This window comes from Podarcis gaigeae (genome assembly GCF_964106915.1).
Source record: "Podarcis gaigeae genome assembly, chromosome: 13".
In the NCBI taxonomy this organism is placed as follows: Eukaryota; Metazoa; Chordata; class Lepidosauria; order Squamata; family Lacertidae; genus Podarcis; species Podarcis gaigeae.
Window position 1 is genome coordinate 45,298,264 of NC_139689.1, and position 24,752 is coordinate 45,323,015.

The 24,752-nt window shown below is 45.9% G+C and overlaps 1 protein-coding gene across 5 annotated transcripts in view; it reads left to right on the plus strand.

Moving 5' to 3' along the window:
• The window catches only part of KCNH6 (potassium voltage-gated channel subfamily H member 6), a 124,200-nt gene that overhangs the window by 47,591 nt on the left and 51,857 nt on the right, over nt 1-24,752 (plus strand). For 3 of the 5 annotated variants that reach the window (XM_083709064.1, XM_083709066.1, XM_083709065.1), the window contains exons 3-4: nt 9,707-9,862; nt 19,741-19,850. In XM_083709064.1, coding sequence (XP_083565190.1) covers nt 9,707-9,862; nt 19,741-19,850 — 266 coding nt within the window. Of the gene's footprint in view, nt 1-9,706; nt 9,863-18,653; nt 18,828-19,740; nt 19,851-24,752 lie in introns of those variants that run through there. The other 2 variants (XM_083709067.1, XM_083709068.1) reach the window with 2 other exon arrangements.

Sequence of the window (24,752 nt, forward strand, 5' to 3'; positions counted from 1 at the left end):
TGGGTTTGGGGAGAAGGGGGAGGGTCTGGAATGCTCTCTAGTGATAATGTGCCAGCCAGCTGTTTCTGCTCTGCTTCTCCCATTATTTCCCAGCTTTGCCCCTCTTCTATCCCTGAGCTGTGACCCTCTGCAAACCAGGCTTGTGGCCCGGGAAGATCACTTCGGTGCTTCAAACGTAGCAGTTTGACTTCACTCCTGGATACACACTCCATTGTCTCTTGATGCAGACAAGAAAGGACAGGGAAGGAGGTGGTGTCACTCTGTATGTCAAATCCAGCAAGCTAAAAATCCCCAAAGGGGCAGATTCTTCCACAGTATCACTCTGGGTGGTGATACTGGGCCCCAAAGGTAATTTACTATTGGGGATATTCTATTGTTCCCCTGAACAAAATGCTCAGGGAGATCTTGTGATAAAAGCAAGAAAGCAACCAAAAGAGAAAATGTAGTAATGGATGACTTTAACTAACCTCACATAGACTGGCTATATACATGGTAAAATTTCTAGATACCCTAAATGATCGTGCCCCAGAACAGTTGTGTTTTTGTCTTTTTATATTGTGAGTTTATGTTGTGAACTGCCCTGAGACCTGCAGGTATAGGGCGGTATACAGATTTTAACAACAACTCATTAGCTGTGCACAATATTTTGACATTCCTACATTAGCTGAACATAAGTGAATTCTGTCTTGAAGAATTATAAAGGCAAAGGTAAAGGTACCCCTGCCCGTACGGGCCAGTCTTGACAGACTCTAGAGTTGTGCGCTCATCTCACTCTAGAGGCCGTGAGCCAGCGCTGTCCGCAGTCACTTCCGGGTCACGTGGCCAGCGTGACGAAGCTGCTCTGGCGAACCGGCACCAGAGCAGCACACGGAAACGCCGTTTACCTTCCCGCTATAAAGTGGTACCTATTTATCTACTTGCACTTAAGGGTGCTTTCGAACTGCTAGGTGGGCAGGAGCTGGGACCGAACGACGGGAGCTCACCCCGCCACGGGGATTCGAACCGCCGACCATGCGATCGACAAGTCCTAGGTGCTGAGGTTTTACCCACAGCGCCATCCGCGTCCCCTTATAGACCACACTAAAAAGTAAAAGTAAAACCTGAAGCAAATGTCTTGTGTGTGTCTATGTTTTCATGCAGACAACAGAAGTCCGCCCATTACAGACACAGGGGGACAATGTAGTATTGTAATAGGCAATATACTGCTATAATTAAGTGCTTATGGAACTACCGTTTTAATTCTGCTTCAAGCTGACTGTGGAATAGCAATGACTCCACAGCATAAAGAATCCTGGTGTGGAAAGAATCTGTGTCTACCGATTAATTGCAATTTATCTGGCATTCATGAAAACAGTTCATTCAACCTCAAAAACATGGGATTGGACACCATAGTCTCTCTTCTGTTTCATGAGGTTCAGAACATCCAAAACCAAATTTTATGATTCCTCCTGAATCTCCAGTCTGTTGTGGGAATTGCGTGTGCATGTTCTGCTTGTTCTATGAGGACGGCCAACTTGCCAGAGACGATCCAGCCACTGGAGTCCCTACACGAAACAGTTTGCATTTGTCTTTTGGCTGTAAGTCAAAAATGATAAAAACAGGAATAACATTTTTAATTGCAGTGAAGGAGAGATCTAGCACCTTTGCCCCCAGGTGGTGTGATATGCCAGACACCAGGGAGGCTTGATTGTGTGGGCAGAAAACTGTGATGTTGGGAACATCAAAAACAATGCAAATACCGTCCAAAAAGAGAAGATGGAAATGAGCTTTCAGCAAGTGTTTGTAGATGTGTTTGTACTGAAACAAACCTGCGGATTGTGTACTCTAATGTGCCCCTGGATAACCCTTTATAAGCTGTGGCTGGTACACAAGACGGTGTGTCATTTCAGCTCCTACGATGTGAGGCTTTATGGAAACAAGAATGTTACATCAGAACTCCAGCATCCGGCTTGCATTTCATCTGAATATGTTTTGAACTGACTAGTTTTGGAGCCTACATACTTGCCCAAAGGAACGCCTCTTTTCCTTTGCCCTATCCAGACTTCCATTTGAGTCCCGATTTCTAGGCACAGATTTCTAGTTCTGTGTCTGAGAGGTTTATGTGCTTTTTTCCATCCCGCTGCTTTCCCCAGGAATACCTCCTGTTTATCACTGAATTGGAACAAATGTCAATCGGGTTGACGGTAGTTCCAATTCAGCAGTAAACAGTGAGTTTTCCTGGGGAAAGCGGTGGGACAAATCACATGCACTCTGTAAATCACGGACCTGTGCTTAGAAATCGCTGTGCAAACAGATGTCTGAATGAGTCCTGAGATTCCTGCTGGGATTTCCTCCTGGTCTGAAGGTGGCAAGAGCAAAAAACAATCTTGCTTTGGTTGTCATTTGGAGGATGTTTTTTAAGAACTTAAGAAAGTCCTGCTAGATCTTACTATCTTTCCAAAATCCTCTCCTCCAACATTCAGCTTCATTGGACGTCTGTGAGTTCTAGAGTTATGGGGGGGGGGGGAGAGAGAAACTTTTCTTTATCTCCTTTCTCCATGCCAAAAGTGTGGAGTGGTCTGGGGGGCCTTAGGAGGTACAGCCAGGAGGCTGCCGCAGGTACCTCCTAGCATCTGCTGCCTGAAGCTGTTGTCTCAATTTGCCTAACAGTAGGTGAACTGATCCTTCATGGACCACTGCCTTGCTGTGGCGAAGGGGCTTGAATAACTCAGAGAAGCTATGAGCTATGCCGTGCAGGGCCACCCAAGATGGACGGGTCATAGTGGAGAGTTTTGACCAAACGTGATCCACCTGTAGCAGGAACCGGCAAGCCACTCCAGTATCCCTGCCAAGAAAACTCCATGGACAAAGCCAGCCCTGAGTGCTCACTGGAAGGACAGATTGTGAAGCTGAGGCTCCAGTACTTTGGCCACCTCTTAAGAAGAGAAGACTCCCTGGAAAAGACCCTGATGTTGGGAAAGATGGAGGGCAAAGGAGAAGGGGACGACAGAGGACAAGATGGTTGGACAGTGTTCTCGAAGCTACCAGCATGAGTTTGACCAAACTTCGGGAGGCAGTGGAAGACAGGAGTGCCTGGCATGCTCTGGTCCATGGGGTCACGAAGAGTCGGACACGACTAAACGACTAAACAACAACAACAACAACAACAACAACAACAACAACAACAACAAAAGGTGAACTGAATCAAATTTCTTCTCCAGCTGCTTCCTTATTGTCACTTCCTGCCCTTTAGCAGATTTATGTAGGCTGACTTCAGATTACTGTGCATCAATGAAATTATTATCCCCAGTTCCATTCAAGTGTTCCCCTGTCCTGTGTTAATATTTTCTCCCTCTCCTGATCAGTTTCGTGAGACTCTTAGCAAATACATTCTTGCCAGCCACTGTGAGGAGCAGCCCATCTCTTGCTAGAAGTCCTTCCTCCAGGAAGTGGAGACCATGGTCCAAGAAGCCAAACCTTTCCTGACGACATCAGTTAGTTTTGCTCCATCTATTTTCTGCTCTAATTGCTGTTTTGGTTATCCTCTTCTTTCCATCCCTTTCTCTAGTCTTGATAAGCTTCCTGTAAACAGCCTGCTGTTCACACTCTTTCTATTTAAGTTTTCCCAGCATTTCTCATTGTGCCACCCTATGGGGATTGCTTCACTAACATCACAGGAACTGAGCCAGAAAATGGCTTATCAATCTACAGTGGTACCTCGGGTTACAGACGCTTCAGGTTACAGACTCTGCTAACCCAGAAATAGTACCTCGGGTTAAGAACTTTGCTTCAGGATGAGAACAGAAATTGCAGTGCAGTGACAGCAGGAGGCCCCAATAGCTAAAGTGGTACCTCAGGTTAAGAACAGTTTTGGGTTAAGAATGGACCTCCAGAACAAATTAAGTTTTTAACCTGAGGTACCACTGAACTGGGCTGCTGTCTCTGTGTGAATCAGAATAAAACACCTTGATATTCTTCCTTTGCATCCTATCTGTCGCTCATCCGGGTTTTTCTAGTGCAACAAAATATGGATCCATGGCTGCCCCTTACACTTTTTAAAAATATCCTGATGGGAAAAGGCATTTTGTTGTGTGTAGGGGCTTCACTTTCTCCCTGGAGCCCTTGTTCATTCGGGATGGAACCTAATAGTGGGAGTAATCAAAGTTGATTACATGCCTGTGACGTTTAAGCAAGGAAGCCTTACAATTAGTTTTGGCTACTCGGCTATAGTTTTCCCAGTAGTGATGTATGGAAGTGAGAGCTGGACCATAAAGAAGGCTGATCGCCCAAGAATGGATGCTTTTGAATTATGGTGCTGGAGGAGACTCTTGAGAGTCCCATGGACTGCAAGAAGATCAAACCTCTCCATTCTGGAGGAAATCAGCCCTGAGTGCTCACTGGAAGGACAGATCCTGAAGCTGAGGCTCCAATACTTTGGCCACCTCATGAGAAGAGAAGACTCCCTGGAAAAGACCCTGATGTTGGGAAAGGATGAGGGCACAAGGAGAAGGGGACGACAGAGGACAAGATGGTTGGACAGTGTTCTCGTAGCTACCAGCATGAGTTTGACAAAACTGCGGGAGGTAGTGGAAGACAGAAGTGCCTGGCGTGCTCTGGTCCATGGGGTCACGAAGAGTCGGACACGACTAAACAACTAAACAACAACAACTCGGCTACATAGCAAGGCTTTCTCAGAAGACACAGTTGCAGCTGGAAGAAGTACTGGTGTCCGAAGGAGCCTTTGCAATGCTGGAAACTGAGGATGGCGAAAAAGCTGTCTAGTGGGCTGTACTTGGACCCTGCACCAATTTCTGCATGCTCTTGCCTGCTGCGCTCCTTTCCAGTCCATCATTACAATCTTTTGCTCTCTTGTCCTAAGGAAAATAGCCCCCCAAGGGCTACATTTTAAGTTTCTCAGGGGTGGAGTAGATGGGGAAGCAGAACACAAGAGAGATGACTTAGCCTTCTTGCCCCTTTCTCTAACTTTCTGTCAACCCTGAGACCTCTGGTTGTGTGGTTTTGTCTTGAGATCTAGTTCCATTTCCTAAATTTAAGTGCCAGATTTCTATTAATCCCTACCATCCCATATCAGGCACCACTCAGAATCAGAACAGGGGCTCCGTAAATCTAGGGTTGCCATATTTCAAAAAATGAAAGTCCAGACACAAAAGTTGTTGAGCTTTTCTGGCAAAATTGCTTTTAAACAATGACGTTTTTGAGCTATTTTTCAGAGAAATTGGCAAAAACGGCACTGCTGACATGGGTGGCCATACATCCAGATTTCCGCCTGAACACTGCTTTCGACTGCAGTATTCCAGGTATGACCTGGAAATTTTGAACGTATGGCTACCATACGTAAATCAGACCCTGCCTGAGCCAGTGGGTGGTCAGAGAATGAAACCAGAAAAAGTTCTAGCTGAGACACCTGTGCCACCCAAAGCCATTTTGCCTTAACCCCTAGTTTGCCTTATTTGGTCTGGAATAGTTCAGTTTCTGCACATGTATGTGTCCCTCAGATCAGGAAACAATTGTTAGTGTAATAATGCTGCAGCCAGTGTTAGTCCTACTCAAGAGTAGACCCAGTGAGATGACACAATTAATATAGATTCATTCATTTCCGTGGGTGTTCGCTGAGTATACCTTAGTTCATGGGTCGGCAAATTAAGGCTCGCGGGCCGGATCAGGCCCAATTGCCTTCTGGATCCGGCCCATGGACGGTCCGGGAATCACTGCGTGGATCGCCAGCGTGCACGTTCTCTCCCTCACTTGGCGGCGCCTCCTCCCTCCCTCCTCCTGGCTTCACCCTGCCCTGCCTAGAGGAGGAAGGGGCTGGGCTTTGTTGGTGCCAGCAGCAGCAGCAGCCGCAATTTTAAGCAGCCCATCTCTGGAACCCTTTCGCGCGTCGCTCATCTTCCCTCTGCCACCACCAGGCCCTGCTGCTCGCAAGACACAGGTAAACAGCCACCGAGGCTCGTGGTGCCCTTGCATAATTCCCCCCCCCCAAAAAAAAATATAGTCCGGCTCCCCACAAGGTCTGAGGGACAGTGTAGTGGCCCTTCTGAAAAAGTTTGCTGACCCCTGCCTCATTTGAATTCACAACCCATAATGAACATGTCGGGAAGATGGAGGCATTGATATGCTATTTCTAGGGTAGAGGGTATACCAAGTTACGGTGCCCAAGAGGGGAAGTGGCTCCAGAACTATACCTCCAGCAAATACAGTATCACCCAGGGCCAATTATCCCATTTGCCCAACATGCAGCTAAGATCTCTCTTGCTAATGCTGTCTACCTGAGCATTACTGGAGTCACTCCTTTCATTTCACTTCTCCCTCAATTTGGAGGTACTTTAAACAGAGCACTACTGCAGACTTGTGCACCCTGGTACTCAGCAATGCTGCAGATATTAACAACTACTGATAAAACCTTTCCTATGACTAATTCCACCACTTTTTCCCCTGGAGACAGTGCCCTCTGCTGGCAGCATATGTTTTTCCCCCCTAATAAATCCTGTAAAAAGTACAGTAACTAGAACTTCAATATTTTGAGCCTTTTGTGGACTGCTAATTTTTTCCCATTACAATCTTCAGCTAAAACAATAAATCAAAACAAGAATGCCACTGTGATTGAGGCTACTATGTGTTCCTCGCTTATGATGTGCTAAAGCCCGTTCCCTAAATACTGGTAATTTCATCGTTGAACCCCCCCCCTCCCCTGGCTTCTAAACCACCTGGTTCTTAAATAGATTTTAAAATCACAGAGCCTGGATTTAAATGGATACAACCCCCCCCCCTTCCTCTCTCCCTCCCCTTCCAGCAGCAACTTGCATTGTGTGTAGCTGACGTCACTGTAGATTTTGAAGTTCTGAGACGCTGGCCATCTGCTCCTGGCTATGGGAACCTGAGCTCTTTAAAACTGCATGGGCAAAAGCAATCTCATCCGCTCTTCTCCCGCTGCAGCGGCGACAGATGAAGTGGGAGCGCTGCCAGGAAAAGCATAGAATCAGCGCTACGTAGCGCCGGGTGCTATGTTAAGCCTTGTCCCCTGTGCAATTGCTTGAGCTGTTGAGATAAGAAATATGTGCCTTACACAACCCGTGGACTAACTGTGTCACTGGAAGATGCATTGAGGGGGGAAAGACTGGGCGGAGAAGGGCAGAAGGAATATCCTGTCTAGTCTTGATTTCTTCATTTGCTCCCATTTGCTCCCCACTTGGTCCAGTAAGCATAACAGCTCTTTCTTGCCAGGCCAAAGGGCAAGTTGTCCTCTGCCAGTGCAGCTAGTCAGATCATTGACCCATGTAGCTCCTGCAGCCAATCTGAAGCCGCATCTTGGTTTTCAAACAGTTCTAGGACTCAAACGGACTCCCTGAACAGCACAGGTTAAGATTGACTTCTGTACTCCTCCCCCCCCCCGCCGCCGCCCAAGCACTCGCGTGTTGTGTGGAGGGGCGCATGATGTCACACGACGCTGGGCCCCCTCAATGTGGGAGGCATGTTGGTGTCTCTGGGTTGCAGTGAGGTCTTCGATCCATTGAATAAATGGGGCCGTACATTTAACTTTCCAAGGCAGCAATATCAGTCTTTTGTCCATAGTAAGGGCACAGAAAGTCCATTTACATTGTCCACTTGTCCAATTCCATATAGTAGGTATGTAGTTCGAAATAATATTTGCCTCTGAAAATTTTGGCATTTTTCGTGCAGTCATGCAATATAATACAATCTGCATTTAAAAAAAAAAAAGAACAACACACACACTAGGTACAAAGACACATCTAAGCATCACATGTTGTTTGGCCCTGAGACAGCATTTTGTTCAATTGTGTGTAGTAGTGTAGCATCTGTTACTACCATCACTGCAGCCGTAGTGGCACAAATGAACAGGCAAATCATTGTCGCGTGGGAAAGACAACATGCCAAAGAAAGGACTATTTCACATGTTACTTTTTTCATCAGAGAGAGACTATAATCAGTGAGCTAAATCCAGACTGTTTTGTGCTGTGTTGTGGTTCAAGCTGCTTAGAAGATACCATATTTTAGCATTGTTTTGGTTGTAAGCCAAAATACTGCTGCTATGACTACTCTTACTTCTACTTTTCTTGGTTACTAGAGAGCCGTAACAAGAAGCTGCTTTCTTTGGTTTTGAAATCTAAACCCTGCATTAGAAGTAGCTCTCATTGCCTCCTTGTTATTTTTTTTAAAATAATCAGACATAACTTTCATTAATTCCAGTGAGTAATTGGCTGGCTATGTTCTCATGGCAAAGCTCATTGGTCCTGGGGTTCAGAGAACTTTGTGAAGCTACCACAACAGACCCCTTAATAGAGCAGGGATAGGGAACCTGCGGCCATCCAGATGTGGTTGGTCTACAGCAGGCATAGGCAAACTCCGGCCCTCCAGATGTTTGGGACTACAATTCCCATCCTCCCTAGCTAACAGGACCAGTGGTCAGGGATGATGGGAATTGTAGTCCCAAACATCTGGAGGGCCGGAGTTTGCCTGTGCCTGGTCTACAGCTTCTGTCATCCCTGGTCTTCCATCCAGGATGGATAGGAGTTGGAGTCTAGTAGCATCCAGAGTGCCAGAGGTTCCCAATCCCTGTGCTGCATATGGCTGACTTTTAAACGAGGTGGTGCTTTTCAGAATGTAAGGCTCTGCTGAATTCACCACTTGATAATACATTTTTGGGTGGGGACTTTGCAAGAGAATGCTAGGGGAGAGTCATCCTTCTGTTGTCCTTCTCCTGTCTACACATGATCATACATGATCATAAAGGTAAAGGGACCCCTGACCAGTAGGTCCAGTCGTGGCCGACTCTGGGGTTGCGGCGCTCATCTCTCTTTATTGGCCGAGGGAGCCGGTGTACAGCTTCTGGGTCATGTGGCCAGCATGACTAAGCTGCTTCTGGCGAACCAGAGCAGCGCACGGAAATGCCATTCACCTTCCCGCTGGAGCGGTACCTATTTATCTACTTGCACTTTGACGTGCTTTCAAATTGCTAGGTTGGCAGGAGCAGGGACCGAGCAATGGGAGCTCACCCCTTCGTGGGGATTCGAACTGCCGACCTTCTGATTGGCAAGTCCTAGGCTCTGTGGTTTAACCCACAGCGCCATCCGCGTCCTGTACATGATCATACACAAAGATTAATTTACCAAAAGGTCTTGGTTGCAATACCCATCCTCTCAGACAGCATCATTGCCACAGCACCATCCATAGGGACATATAACTTGTAACTCTGATGCAAAACAGCACCAGTTCCTCCCTTTAGCTAAATTACTGGGTTTGTAACATCAGTGCAGCTTGTTTTCTATAGGCTGCAAGTTTGTGCTCTTTCCAAACTATTGGTACTGGGATATTTCACCAGAACACAGCAACGCTGTCTCATATACAGCTTCTTGAACATTGAGGGCATCCAGGGACAGTGTGGAATTGAATTACATATTTAAATAAAATGTGCATGGATTATTATTATTATTGATATTATTGTTTCTAATTGTTTCTAATATGCTTTTCTTAAATAAAAAAAAACCATTGATCACATGAGATGTTGTGAGCCACTTTGGGCACAATTTTGCGGGAAAGTGGCATACAAATAAACAGATGGTGATGATACAATGACATCATTAAAAAACAGTTTTGAGCTGGCGATGGCTGGGTGATGCATTCCTTGCTGGCTGAGCTGCTTCTCCATCTCGTCTTCACTTGTTGTGTCATGTTTTTTTCATGGCAGCATCCTGTATCCGGTGTTTGGTGGATGTGGTCCCGGTCAAGAATGAAGAAGGAGTCGTCATCATGTTCATCTTGAACTTTGAAGACCTGGCAGCTCTCATTGCCAAAAGTGCCCGGCAGAGCCTACACCAGCGCTTGTCTCAAGGATGGCGAACAGGTGAGAAGCCCAAAGTGGCTCAGAATCCTTTACCTTGGGCAAAGGCACATTGTAGTTTGAGGTGGGTGGGCGGAGTTTACAAGGGGGTGGAATTTCAGCAAGTGGGTGGTAAATGGAATCTCTGAATTTTCTCTGGAACTTGGCATGAACATGGCTGATAGTGTGGCATGCAGATACCTCTTTGTATGTGGCCGCGTTGAGTGAGTTGTGACCACACTGGCAACTGTGGAAGAATGTTTTGTCAGAGGAAGATCTTCAAAACTCTACGGCCGTAGGAAGTGAATTCTCTAAGATGGTGTATTGGGAAGGAAGGGTATCCTTAGGTGTGGAGGCAACAAATCAAATCAAATCAAAACTTTATTGTGGTCCACAGATCCACAAAACAATTTCAAAACTAGATACAGTTAAAACGGCCAGAAAGACAGATGGAAGAAACCAAAGAAACCAAAGCAGTCATTTTGTTTCACCTAGGGCATAATGATCTTTGTTTCTTATATCCTCCGAAAGAAACTTTGCCACGGCCAGTGTAATATCATTTGATCTGTCTTCCAAAAGGTATTTAATATGGGAGGCTTCAGATTTTCCCGGCAAATTTCCCAGTAAGGGTTTGATCAGTTGATCCCTTGCTTGCTCATATTGCATACTGCATTGTGGGCAAGCTCATTGCTTGCCCACAATGCAGTAGGATATGCTTCATACAATCGACGTCCTGAGAACATAAACAAAGCCTATTCTGATAGGGGATGCCTCTCAGTCTGCCATTTAGAGCTTCCAAAGGAAATACATTTAGTCTGGCTTTGGTAAATAAACGCTGATAGGTAGGTACAGACAAATTCATAAGGTATGAGGATATCTGAAAGGATATTGGATTCCAGCTGCGACTGGGCTACAAATTACATAAGATCGGGATCGCGGGTCGCTATGTGAGCTGTCCCAAAGCCTTTGGAGGAGGCAACAAGAAAACCAATCCCTAACAGAAAGGAAGAAAGAGAGAACAAGAGGATAGAGTATCAAATCACGGACAAGGTTCTTAACATGAATATCAGAATTCTTTGAGCTGGCCATACAAATTTCGTCAAGCATGGTTTGCCAAGGTTCCTGTAGTCAGGAGGGCTATATTAGCAACTCCCTGCAGCCGTAACTAGACATGTCATCAAGCTCATCCTTCTCAACCTAGAAGTGTGAGTTCCAGAGAGCTCACGATATTGTCTCATCTACTCAGTGCGTGTAAATCTAGGTTTTTCCACATATGCTAGGAATGACTGGTAAAATGGGGAGAAGTAGCAGGTGGCAGTCTACAGCGATCCAGTAAGAATCAGAATTACTTTCAACCAGGCCAAGACTGCTGTTGATTCCAGATGTTGTATGCAACTTGGAGAACTGAGCAACTCAACAGCATTTGTAGAAGGGGGGTGGGTGGGTTTGGATCTTTATGAAAGAACTAGGAATTATTTGACAGAATTCCCCACACCTTCTCAAAACAATTTCCAGGGTTCCTCATAGAGGAAGATGACAGCCAGTATAAAACCAGTTCAGGTTTCCAGTGCAGATGTACCCTTAGATTCAGGGACAAAGTAATAAATTGCCTTAAAAGTAAAGGTAAAGGGACCCCTGACCAGTAGGTGCAGTCGTGACCGACTCTGGGGTTGCGGCGCTCATCTCGCTTTACTGGCCGAGGGAGCCAGTGTACAGCTTCCGGGTCATGTGGCCAGCCTGACTAAGCTGCTTCTGGCGAACCAGAGCAGTGCATGGAAACGCCGTTTACCTTTCCGCCGGAGCGGTACCTATTTATCTACTTGCACTTTGACCTGCTTTCGAACTGCTAGGTTGGCAGGAGCAGGGACTGAGCAATGGGAGCTCACCCTGTCGTGGCGATTCGAACCGCCGACCTTCTGATTGGCAAGTCCTAGGCTCTGTGGTTTAACCCACAGCGCCACCTGCGTCCAGCATTAATTCAGCAGGCAGCAGCTTTAAATTCTACTAGGAGGTGTTATGTGTAAAATTACTTCAGCCCCTGGGGTTTTCAAAAGAACTCAGTAAATTAAGGAAATGAATGGAACATAGTGATCCCGTAATGCTGTGCAGGCTGGCCTTGGAAGTTCTTGTTCTAAGGTTAGGAAGTGTATGATCTGATGCATTTGAGATAAGGCTGCAGTATAAATTAGCAGTAGACTTAATGAGTGTTGGTACCTGTGGAAGAAGCATTTCCCACCTCTGTACATTTCCAAACATGTTCAACAAATATGTAGCAGATGTTAAGATTAGGAAAAGCTAGTGCTTTTTTCCTGGAGGGTTGCAGGGGTACGTATACCCCTAAGCATTTTGTGAATCTTTGTACTTTTGTCCACTTACTGTATTTATTTCCCCCGATTTGAACTATAAAATGGTTATTTTCTTTAGTTAAATGAGGGTACCCCTGAACATTTTGGGGGGGGGAAGCACTGGGAAAAGCTAGCTTGATTCAGTCAAAAACTAGAAATTGTACTATAAGCCTTTTATGAAAAAGAACTTAAATTACTAAGGTTGTAATCCCAGGCAAACTTCCCTGGGAGTAAGCCCCACTGAACTCAATGGGACTTACTTCGGAATAGACATGTATATCTTGTGTTTAGCACAGTTACAGAGATCTTTGCAGGCTCCCTTCCACTTTGCCTGTCAAGTTGTAGAAATGTTTTAGGCATCTGTATCTATACATATACGCTAAACGAATTGAAGAATTTTAGGGGTTTGGAGTTTTTAAATCTGGGTTTCTCACAAACTATTTTTTTTTGTTTGTGCTTTCTTAAAAGCGAAAGTACAAACTATTACATCACGAATCAAGATAATACTATAACACCTACACTCTAAAATATACAACAACAAAAAAGTTATGATAAGGAGGAGATGAGCATATAGCATAGGCATTGATATAACCTGAAAACAACTTGTCTGTTTTGGGTTAGATTCTCAAAGGAAGCTGGTAAACAATTCAAAAGAATCACACTTAAAACATAATATGGAATCCTTTTGGTTTTAATTTTGTAGTCTGTTGCAAAAGGTTACGGGTAAACACATAACTGCAGCAAGCACCCCAACTTTGCTTAATGTATACATCAATCAGAATACAGTCATACCTCGGGTTGAAGTAGCTTCGGGATAAGTATTTTCGGATTGTGCGCTGTGGCGACCCAGAAGTAACAGAGCGCGTTACTTCCGGGTTTCGCTGCTCGCGCATGTGCAGAGAGTCAAAATGACATCACGCGCATGCGCGGAAGTGGCGAATTGCGACCCGCGGACGCGGGTTGCGTTCGCTTCTGGATGCAAACGGGGCTCTGGAACGGATCCCGTTCGCATCCAGAGGTACCACTGTAAAGAGAAATAGATTAATGAATTGATTCCACAGTTCTCTAATGGCCAGAGCTCAGTGGTGGAGCAACAGCTGTGGATGCAGATGTTTCAAGGTTCAACCCCCAACATCTCCAGGGAGGGTTAGGGTTAGGGTTGGGGATGTCTCCTGTCTGAAGTCTGGAATGATGCTGCCATTCAGTGTAGACAACACTGAACTAGATGAGCCACTGGTCTGACTCGACATAAGGCAGGTTCCAATGCCTCTATTTCAGAACATGCATTTGTACAGAAGTGCTGCTCATATACTTGCAGCCCAGAAGCCTTGCTGCGTCCGTGGCCACAAATTTTGAGGCCAGTGGGAACTAACTGCTGCACTAGGTCAACCTTATAAAGCAGAACGGCATAATGTCAGTGTTGCAAGAAAATTGCGTTGGTGCAATGAATGCAAGCGGTGCTTTGCAACTAGGACCCACAATGCTGAAGCATTCCAAAAGAAGCAAGATCATAGAATGATAGAATTGTAGAGCTGGAATGAACCTCAAGAGTCATCTAGTCCAAACCCTTGTCTTACGCTGGCTACTAAAGGTAAAGGTAAAGGGATCCCTGACCGTTAGGTCCAGTCGGGGACGACTCTGGGGTTGCGGCACTCATCTCACTTTATTGGCCGAGGGAGCCGGTGTACAGCTTCCGGGTCATGTGGCCAGCATGACTAAGCCGCTTCTGGTGAACCAGAGCAGCGCACGGAAATGCCATTTACCTTCCCACTGGAGCAGTACCTATTTATCTACTTGCACTTTGACGTGCTTTCGAACTGCTAGGTTGGCAGGAGCAGGGACCGAGCAATGGGAGCTCACCCCTTCGTGGGGATTCGAACTGCCGACCTTCTGATTGGCAAGTCCTAGGCTCTGTGGTTTAACCCACAGCGCCATCCGCGTCCTGTACATGATCATACACAAAGATTATCTACTTGCACTTTGACGTGCTTTCGAACTGCTAGGTTGGCAGGAGCAGGGACTGAGCAATGGGAGCTCATCCCATTGTGGGGATTCGAACTGCCAACCTTCTGATCGGCAAGCCCTAGGCTCTGTCGTTTAGACCACAGCGCCACCCGCGTCCCTATGCTGACTACTAGGCAGCATCAATTAACCCTGTTCCATGTAGTGCAGAGCAATGGTGCATGAACAGTGTCACTCCCATGGGGGTAATGGGAGGAGAGAGCTTTCTCCTCAACGGTATGTGAATCACAGACCCTGCCCCCTACTTCTAGGTTACACTACTTAACAACAGATCACAAGGTGGTAAAGCAGGTATACATTACCTATAATATTTCTGTGATCCACCCAAATAGGTGCAACTCAGCATCCATCATAGTTTCAGTGAAGAGAGCTATTTGAATATATTGTTTAACATACACTATAAGAATAAATCAAAGCTAAGCATAAAAGGAACGGGGATGTTACTGTGTTAAGATGAGAGCTCTATGCCCCTCCACCAAATATTTGGCCAGCTACTTACGCATATAATTTGGCAACCAAAATATTAATTTATATTTGGTGTGTGGTGCCTCGAGGACCTCCCCTACGGCTTAAAATCATATTTTAGAGCACCTTTGTCACTCCTAGCAAGTGTAATATTTGCAGATGAGGGTGAAGTCCCCAAATAAGTGCCTAAAAACCCTCGGCCACAGGTAAGAGAACCTGTGGTCTTCCCAGTGTTTTGGACTCCCATTAGATTCCCCAGCTGGCCTGGCCAGGGTTCAAGGATGATGGGAACTGTATGTCAACAGCATCTGCTGCTACCAGCTCCCCATCCATGGTCTGTACCATGGTGTTGCCAGGGATGCAGAAGGAAAAGCACATTGGCCACATGTGGTTGGGACTGCAAGGTTGCCAGGTGAGTTTACGCTGAGCTATCCAGAATTACAATACAAATGATGACTGCACGCCACAGGCTGTTACTTTTATCAACAACAACGATCTTTATTACGGTCCAGAGACCCAAGAAATCGTTACAAAGCAATACACAATTCATACAGCCTACCTCCAGGTTAAACAAGCATTTTGTTCAGAATATAGGGATCGTTGGGTCTTGCAACCACCGATAAAAACTTTGCCGCTGCTAATGTTCTAGCATTTGTCCGGTCTTCCAATAGGAACCTGACACAGTGAACCTCTGATTTTCCCAGGAAAGGTACCAGCAAGGGTAGTATCAGTTCAGCCCTGGCTTGCTCATATTTTGCACAGTGCAACAAAATATGTTTTATGGAATCGATGTCTTGAGCACACGAGCAAAGTCTGTCCTTGTAGGGAACTCCTCTCAACCTGCCATCCAACATTGCAGAAGGAAAGACGTTTAGTCTGGCTTTAGTGAAAAGCCTTCGATAGTTTGGCACTGTCAGGTTTTTAATGTAAGATGTTAACTTAAAGACATGCACATATTGTACTCCTACTGCCAGCGGACTACAGACTGCGTGTGATTGAGATCGCAAGTCACTGTGTGCATTATCCCATAATCTTTGCTTGAACATTTTTTGGGCGCCTTCATATAGGCTATTACTTTTATCAATTTTTGATAGGGTTCAAAAGGACCTTTCATGTAAGGAACTGGGTTATTTTTCTTGATAATAGCCACCAGGTTTGAAATAGCCCAGCAATGGAAAACTCCAGGCATAGGAACCAACTCTTAGGGGCCAATGTCCCTTCGCCGCCACCCCCAATAAAATATTTGAGGGAGTTGATGGGCATTACCATTCAAATGGTGTTTGTGTGTGTGCTACATTATGTGATCAGTTATCGGGGGCAGAGCTTACCTGCCTCTTCCCCCCCCCCCAAAAAAAATTACTCGATTTTTTTATTCCACTGGCTCTAGGAAATGATTCCGAAGAAATTTGGTAGCAGAGAGTTTGGCATCTCAGTTGGGAAGAAAAATTAAACCGTAGAAGCATCTCTCTAAAGGCCTAGTCAAACCGCAAAGCAGACTCAGTATACTACCTGAAATAGCATTATGTTTTGTATGCCAATAGCAGAAACCCGTGCATAAAACGGCCCTCTTCATTTAGATCACTTGGGAAGGGTCTTTTTGGGATAATATATGTGACTTTTTGTTGTTGTCTTGGATACCTTACATGTTTTGATCCTTGCTTGTGCTAACACAACTTTCTGTAATGACCTCTTCTTCTTTGTTGTTGTTTATTTGTATTGTTTGTACTTAACTATTTTAAAAAAAGAAACCCGAGGTATAATACAGCAATTGTTCCAATTAAAAAGTATAACTTTACCTACTCTAGTATTTTGTGGGTGAATGCAGAGGAAGGGTGAGGATCCTGTTACGCCAATAAGTACAAAATCACCAGATTTGGTCATCCCAGTGGCCACACTCTGGCCGGGGATCCTGTCTACTGACAGCAGCAAGACTGATATCCCAAGACCCTACAACAGAAGGAAGGCATAATCTAATAATAATAATAATAATAATAATAATAATAATAATAATAATAATTTATTATTTATACCCCGCCCATCTGGCTGAGTTTCCTGGGCGGCTTCCAATCGAGTGTTAAAAACAATACAGCATTAAATATTAAAAACTTCCCTAAACAGGGCTGCCTTCAGATGTGTTTTAAAGATAAGATAGCTACTTATTGCCTTCACATCTGAAGGGAGGGCGTTCCACAGGGCGGGCGCCACCACCAAGAAGGCCCTCTGCCTGGTTCCCTGTAACCTCACTTCTCGCAGTGAGGGAACCACTAGAAGGCCCTCGGCGCTGGATCTCAGTGTGCGGGCTGGACGGTGGGGGTGGAGACGCTCCTTCAGGTATACAGGACCGAGGCCATTTATATGTTCACATCCTTGGTCTCTCTACGCCCTCCTCACCTTGTAGTCAGAAGCAGGTTTTTTTATGATGTTCTGATGCTTTATTAAAATTGCTGTTAGGGAGAATGAGGCCTAGTGCAACCAAACCGGTTATGCTCCCCTAAATCTGTCTCTGCTTGGAGGCAGCAGTGGTTGTGCCTAGCTGCCACTGCGACTGTGAACAGAATGAGGAGGAGGAGCCATCTTGTCCTTTCCCCCTAGGCACACAAATGTAGTGCTGGCCCTGGGTTAACCCTTTCTCCTCATGTAAGGTAAAGGTAAAGGTACCCCTGCCCGTACGGGCCAGTCTTGACAGACTCTGGGGTTGTGCGCCCATCTCACTTAAGAGGCCAGGGGCCAGCGCTGTCCGGAGACACTTCCGGGTCACGTGGCCAGCGTGACAAAGCTGCATCTGGCGAGCCAGAGCTGCACACGGAAACGCCGTTTACCTTCCCGCTGGTAAGCGGTCCCTATTTATCTACTTGCACCCGGAGGTGCTTTGGAACTGCTAGGTTGGCAGGCGCTGGGACCGAGCAGCGGGAGCGCACCCCGCCGCAGGGATACCCCCCCCAAAAAAAGTCCTCCTCTCCCCCATTTATCTTTCACCAGAAAATGCTATTTGCTGCACTTAGCATCTGGGGAGGATTTTTGGTAGGAAAACAGCACAGGGTGGAGCAGGATTAACCTTGCTTTCCCCCACACTGTGGTCCCAATTCATTTTATACCTGGAATTTACAATCTGTAAACCACTGAGGAAAAGCAGGGAAGACCAGCTGTTCCTTAAAAGGCAGCTCAAGCCATGAGATTCCACAACACAGATGGGAAATCCTGCAACCTATGAGGTGCATGTCAGTCCCACGTTCTCTCAGCTTTTAGTTTTTCAGTCTTAAATTCAATTCTCCACATTTCCAAATCAGTTTGCATTTTGTTTTGTTTTCCTTTTTTAAAAAAAGTTATTGTGAAAATTCACAAGCATTGTTGTGCAGAACACATTTTTTATAATGTTGCCAAGCAACTTTCCCTACTATAAGGCATTTTGGTGCATTATTTTCACCAAAATATATGCCCTTCTATGCATACTTTACACTAGTATGTGTATTACTTGGCTGAAGAACTGCACTGCCAGTTTTGAAGGATGGCTGTGTTTCATTTCTCACGTGGTTTCAGAAAAATATGAATTAGGTAAGTTCAGCGAGAACTGAATTGATCTCCCATCCTGAGCTGCGTGTGACCTTCTGCTGCTCTAGGTGTGGGCCTATAAGCCCCAAAGAGCCCTGCCCACTTTCCCCCACAGCCAAGATTTCAGCCATCAGCCGAATGGTGGGGAAACAATTATTGCTGTCATGCCATTAAGCAGCACAGGAAGGGCAATTTGAACTTTGTGTGGAGTGCTAGGGGAGACTTTGAGCTCCCCCACTATCACTTCCAATGCAGCCAAGATCGCTGTCCTCAAAGCTGCTGCTATTTAGTAGTAGCTGTAGTCCTGGGCAGACCAGGACCTCCATATACGCTGCCCAGGCTTGCACCCTGCAGAGGTCACTATGGTGCCTCTAACACAGCAAGAACAATGCAGGAGGCAGCAGTTACACATCTCTGCAGCCACAGCAGGCACTGTGATTCTCCAGTGTTTTGACTTTACCCCCTGAGACACACTCGGTTGTCTCTCAAGGCAAGAGTTAGGAAATCATGCCGCGTTTTCATAAATGCATAACCAAGCAACCGCATGGTAAAAGGCAAATTCCCAATGGGTAACTTGTTTGCTTGTATTCACCCAATATCCAGAAGAGGTAATTGTGTTGTTATACGTATATTAAGTTGTTAAGGTATTGTTGCTGGGTTTGCAGGACTGTTCCTGTCCACCCATTTCCCTCCTCCTCCTCCTCCTCCTCCTCCTTCTGTCAATCCTGTTAATTTGTTTGGACTAGCCGCTGCCTTGTAAAGGAACTGGCACAGTTGATGTCTAGATAGCAACTGCCTGGCAAGCCAGCAAGCTCATCACCCAGAAAAATGCAGTGATCACCGGAGAAAGCCATTGTCTGAAAGCTGTGATGGAAGGACGGGAATTTCCTCCCACAACAGTTTTGTCAAGAAATGGTACCATAACTTGGATCTAAAGATCCCCTTCCATACATGAAGCCACTATTCTCCTTGTACGAGCAAGGCACCAGATAAAATTAAGCCACAGCTAGAGATTCTGTCCTGCATATTCTATCATTAGGTGTGTAGCATGGGAAAGGGCTTGCTCCTCTGTCTTCCAGAGCTACACAGGAAGTATTTTTAGCTGCCAATTCTGGATGCCACTTTAGTTTGGCATGTCTATGAATTCAGTTGCCTTGAGAATCCAGCAAAGGAATACAAAGTCTTTGTGGTGGCTTGGAAGGAAAAGTCTCTAAGTGGACAACATTGCTTCCTCTCTAGAATTTGTGTTGTTGTCCAGAGTCTTGGGACCGCCGTGGCTTCTTCCGAGATTTTCCTAAGCTTTTTGCCAGATGCGGCAAAACTAGCTGGTAGAACACAATGCAACTGTGCCAGTTGCGCATGTCTGTAGGTGTGCTTTTCAGTCATTGAACCTGACTGTCCTTTCCCCAGCCCCCCATGCCTTGCCTGTTGCATGTTGCAGATAGGTTACATTCGGGGGTTTTTGTGTCTTTTTGTTTCGTGTGTGTGTGTGTGTGTTTTTCTTTTTCTTTTCTTAACAAGGTCAAAATACGAGCTTGAAGTTTAGTCTCCCGCCCCTACAACGTCTCACACTGCGACGGAAATCTCTGAATGCCACTGAGTTTGATGGAGTAGCCATTGACTATGGAAAGGTAATCATTCACCGTAGACTTTGTATGATAATGATAAGCCCACCTATTTGGTTAGCCCCCCCACCCCCCACCCCCCACCCTGTTCCTCGGCTCTCCTGATACACCTTCCGTCTGCAAATTAGGAAAAAGAGCCAAGGTCTCCTTGCGGCTAGGCCAGGACAATGCGACAGGAGCAGTCAATATCCCGGGAGGATAGGGCTTGAAAACATTCGACCCTGTCCGGCACATCCCACAAGGGCATGACACCATCTAGACGTGTGGCTTCTAGTTCTACCCATTCATTGCTCTCCTCTGGCAAACTTTAAGCAAAATTGCAATTGACTGTCCTCCCTATGAGACTATTGTGCTTTTTCATTGTTGACACATGTTCCATCCACACCACTGGGCATGGCATAGGCCCATTTGAAACTCAGCAAGCGTCCACCAGAATTTAAATCTGCAAATAAAAATTAGTAATTGAGCGCTGATTTTTAAAATGTTTCGAAAAAAAAATAAAATGGTGCTATCGAATGGCACCCGTCGCGAAGGTTATAGTGAATGTGTGAAGAGCAGGTTCACTTTCCTGATAAGGTCCCTGCCCAAGTCAAAAGGACATAAGAGTAGCACTAAAGTAATTTTTAAACATCATAGTGCCAGATTTCCCCAGTGGGTTTCTTGCGGAGATTGCACTGCTCTTTCATTCTTCTGGGGGGAAAGCTGGCGTTTTGGGCATCTGAGAAAAGCTGGAAGAAGCACGGGGAAGACAATGATTGGCTGATGGCAATTCCGCACTAAGTACTGTATTTTTCGCTCTATAAGACACACCAGACCACAAGACGCACCTAGTTTTTGGAGGAGGAAAACAAGAAAAAAAAGTATTCTGAATCCCAGAAGCCAGAACAGCAAGAGGGATCGCTGCGCAGCGAAAGCAATGATCCCTCTTTCTGTTCTGGCTTCTGGGATAGCTGCGCAGCCTGCATTCGCTCCATAAGACGCGCACACATTTCCCCTTACTTTTTAGGAGGGAAAAAGTGAGTCTTATAGAGGAAAAAATACGGTATCTAGTGTAGAAGCACTCTCAGGACTCATCCACACTACTGTTTGTCTCATACCTAGAAATTACGGATCTGAGCAGTTTCCCCCTTGCTCTGCTCCTTTCCCAGGGAAAACCCGCTCTTTGGCGATAAATCAATACAAAAGGCAGTCCGCAGAGAACTTGAATTGCCGTTTGCTCTGACCGAGCTCTGGGGAGCGGTTTCCCCCTGGAGAAAGCAGTGGAACCAGGGGGACACATGGATGAGCCCTCAGTCTCTAGCCTGTGGAAGCTGAGGCATGTTGTGATCCCTGAAGCTCCCAGTCTTTTGGGCTTGCTCTTGCTGTTCCTGTGCAAAGGGAATCTGTAGGAACTTCTCCCCTAAGACTCCTTGCCCTGTGCCAGAGCAGTTTTCATTGTGGCTGCAGCTGAGAAGGGAAAACACGCCTCCCTCCCAACATTTCTCCGATGAAAATAGGAATGTCCTATTATTATTATTATTATTATTATTATTATTATTATTATTATTATACCCTGCCCATCTGACTGGGATGCCCCAGCTGGGTGCGGTGGCTTCCAACAGATATAAAAACATTAAAAAATATATATACATAAAAAAATCCCCATACAGGGCTGCCTTCAGATGTCTTCTAAAGGAGATACCATATTTTTCACTCTATAAGACGCACCAGACCACAAGACGCACCTAGTTTTTGGAGGAGGAAAACAAGAAAAAAAATATTCTGAACCTCAGAAGCCAGAACAGCAAGAGGAATCGCTGTGCAGTAAAAGCAGCAATCCCTCTTGCTGTTTTGGCTTCTGGGATAGCTGCGCAGCCTGCATTCACTCCATAAGAGGCACACACATTTCCCCTTACTTTTTAGGAGGGAAAAAGTGAGTCTCATAGAGCAAAAAATACAGTAGTTACCTATCTCCTCAAGGGTCACATAACTCCATACCCCCCAACATTTCTCTAATGAAAACAGGGACGTCCTAAGGAAAAGCGGGACATTCCGGGATCAAGTTAGAAAGCAGGAAAGCTTCTGTAAATCTGGGACTATCCCTGGAAAATAGGGACAGTTGGAAGCTGTAGGGAAGAGTTAGACCTCCCCTTCTCAAGAGTGACAATCTAGATGAAAATCAGCCCGTTCCCTTGCCCACTGGTACCTAGTATTTAATGCTTTCCAACAACCAGATGTGTTTGGAATTCATAATGCTAAAGATGTCTGGTTTGAGCCTAAGCAAGCACAGGCATTGAGGTTGATATGCTTTTAAGCCATTCTAAATCAGGCCATTAGAGGGCAGAGCATGACACACAAGGCTACTGCCAAGAATGTCGCCAGAGCCGTTGTAGATGGGAAATCGGGGGGGGGGGGTGTATGCAAAAAGGCATGGGGCAGGATGGACTCTTGAACCTTTAATTTCTCTGCAGAGGAAGGAATTGTCCATCTGCACTTGCCAAAATACCCTAGTCTGCACAACTATTAAAGAACCAGGAGCCCAGTCCCCTTTTCATAGAATCATAGAAATGTAGAGCTGGAAGGGACACCGTGGGGTCATCTAGTCCAACCCCTGCAATGCAGGAATCAATTTTGTATCTGGCCACCCTAGGTCTGTGATTGGGTTCTCCTGCATTTTTAATATATATATAAAATAGTGGGTGGGAATTTGGAACATGGAACTGTGGGAAGAGGCTTTCTCGTCCTCTCTGTGCCGTTTTCACAGTACACACACACACACACACACACAAACACACACACACATACCTGCTGCTGCTGCTGCTGCTGCTGCTGCTGCTGCTGCTGCTGCTGCTGCTTGCTTGCTTGCTTGCTTGCTCCATGGGGTAAAATAACAGCTTTGGCGTGTGGGTGATTTTAATTGAGAAAATGGTCTGTGAGGGAAGAGGATTTAGAGGGGGGAGGGGGGAGAACCTCCCTTAGCGCTGTGATCTTGATCTAATTCAGACTCCCTGCTGGCTGCTGTTATCTCTGTTTAGGAAAAAGAAAAAACAAGGGCAATCTGAATCATAGATTTCCTGAGGATATAACACAAAGCGCAGCAGTCACAGAATCTTAAAAGACAAAGAGAATTGTGTAAACGGAGTGGGGGACAAATTTGTGCCGGTTGATTAGAAAGGAGTTGTGATGATGAAACTGCATCCCTTTTACCCAGGTAACTTATTATAATCACATTTAGGCACGCACAAAAAAGAACTAGAATCCAAACGCTGGCGAACCTATGGCAAACGTCTGCATGGCAGTGACGAGGCTCATGCGGCGTCTTGTTACTCTTCTCTGCACTCTGAGTAAAAATATTAATTAATTAAATATTAATGGTGCATTCGAAGTGAAAACAATTGTGCCCAGAATAGTTGCTAGAGAAAGAAGCAAGCCTCTTTTTAACTCGTCATCAGTTGCTTGTTGAGAGAATGCTGTTCTTCTGATCCTCCCGGCTGAAAACGTTCCAGGTAACACCAGACGGGAGGTTTCAGCTGCACTGCCAAGGGTTTTAGGTTCTGTTTTTTAACCAGGATAAAGAAACACAGAGGATCGCTGCATTTTCTAGAGAGCAACTGGGCAGCTCTGGCGTTGCTTGAGGTGTTAGCTTTGGCTATTTGGAATACTATGCTTTCAAGGTATATAGGATGTAGATTTCCCATAGGTCCCTATCTAGATATATAGGTCCCTATAGAAGTCCCTATCTCTGCATCTCAAGGGTTCTAGACATGGGTAGAAGGCTATTCCCTGCCATTAAATGCTCAAGGCATGTTGAAAACAAAAGCACATGGTATTAGGAACAACACACCAAGGGAGAGGCTGGCAGATTGCATGACATTATACTGAGCTGCGAATATCCCATGTCAGGGGTGGGGAGCCTGTGGCCTTGCAAATCCTGCTGGACTGCAGCTCCCATCATTCCTGACCATTGGCCATGTTGGCTAAGGAGTTGGAGTCCAACAGCACCTAGAGGGCCACATATTCTCTACCCCTGCCCAGTGCTAATAGTACATGTCTTCTTCTTCCTCCTCCTCTTTTTCTTTTTCTTCTTCTTCTTCCTTCTTCCTTCTTCTTTCCTTTTGGCTTGCTACGGTATGGGGGTCAAACAAATTTTGCAGGCTTTCTTATAGATTCAGGTCATTCTAAGTCACCACCATTCTAAGGGACGCAGGTGGCGCTGTGGGTTAAAGCCTCAGCGCCTAGGACTTGCCGATTGAAAGGTCGGTGGTTCGAATCCCTGCGGCGGGGTGCGCTCCCGCTGCTCGGTCCCAGCGCCTGCCAACCTAGCAGTTTGATAGCACCTCCGCGTGCAAGTAGATAAATAGGGACCGCTTACCAGCGGGAAGGTAAACGGCGTTTCCGTGTGCAGCTCTGGCTCGCCAGATGCAGCTTTGTCACGCTGGCCACGTGACCCGGAAGTGTCTCCGGACAGCGCTGGCCCCTGGCCTCTTAAGTGAGATGGGCGCACAACCCCAGAGTCTGTCAAGACTGGCCCGTACGGGCAGGGGTACCTTTACCTTTACCTTTAAGTCACCACCAAAACTAGTCCCCAGTACTGTTACCAGCATTGCTGTGATAGATTTGTGTAGGTTTGATGTGACTGCTGCAGGAATGTATTGGCTGGTGTCAATTCCCCCAACTACCTGTTTTTAAATTATTTTTAGTGCATAATATCTTTTCTTGTCTTTTTTAAAGGTTCCTTAGGCTTGAAACTAACAAATCCAGAAACCTCCCATCCAGTATACTTAATTCAACCAAGGAGAATTCCATGGGAAGTAGGGAGCTAGCAGGCTTTTCACCTTACCTGGGGTAGTAGAGAACGGTATTGGAGAAACAGGGAGGTTAGGCTGTTGTTGCTGGGTTTGTTTGTTTTTTATTGAAAATATCAATAAA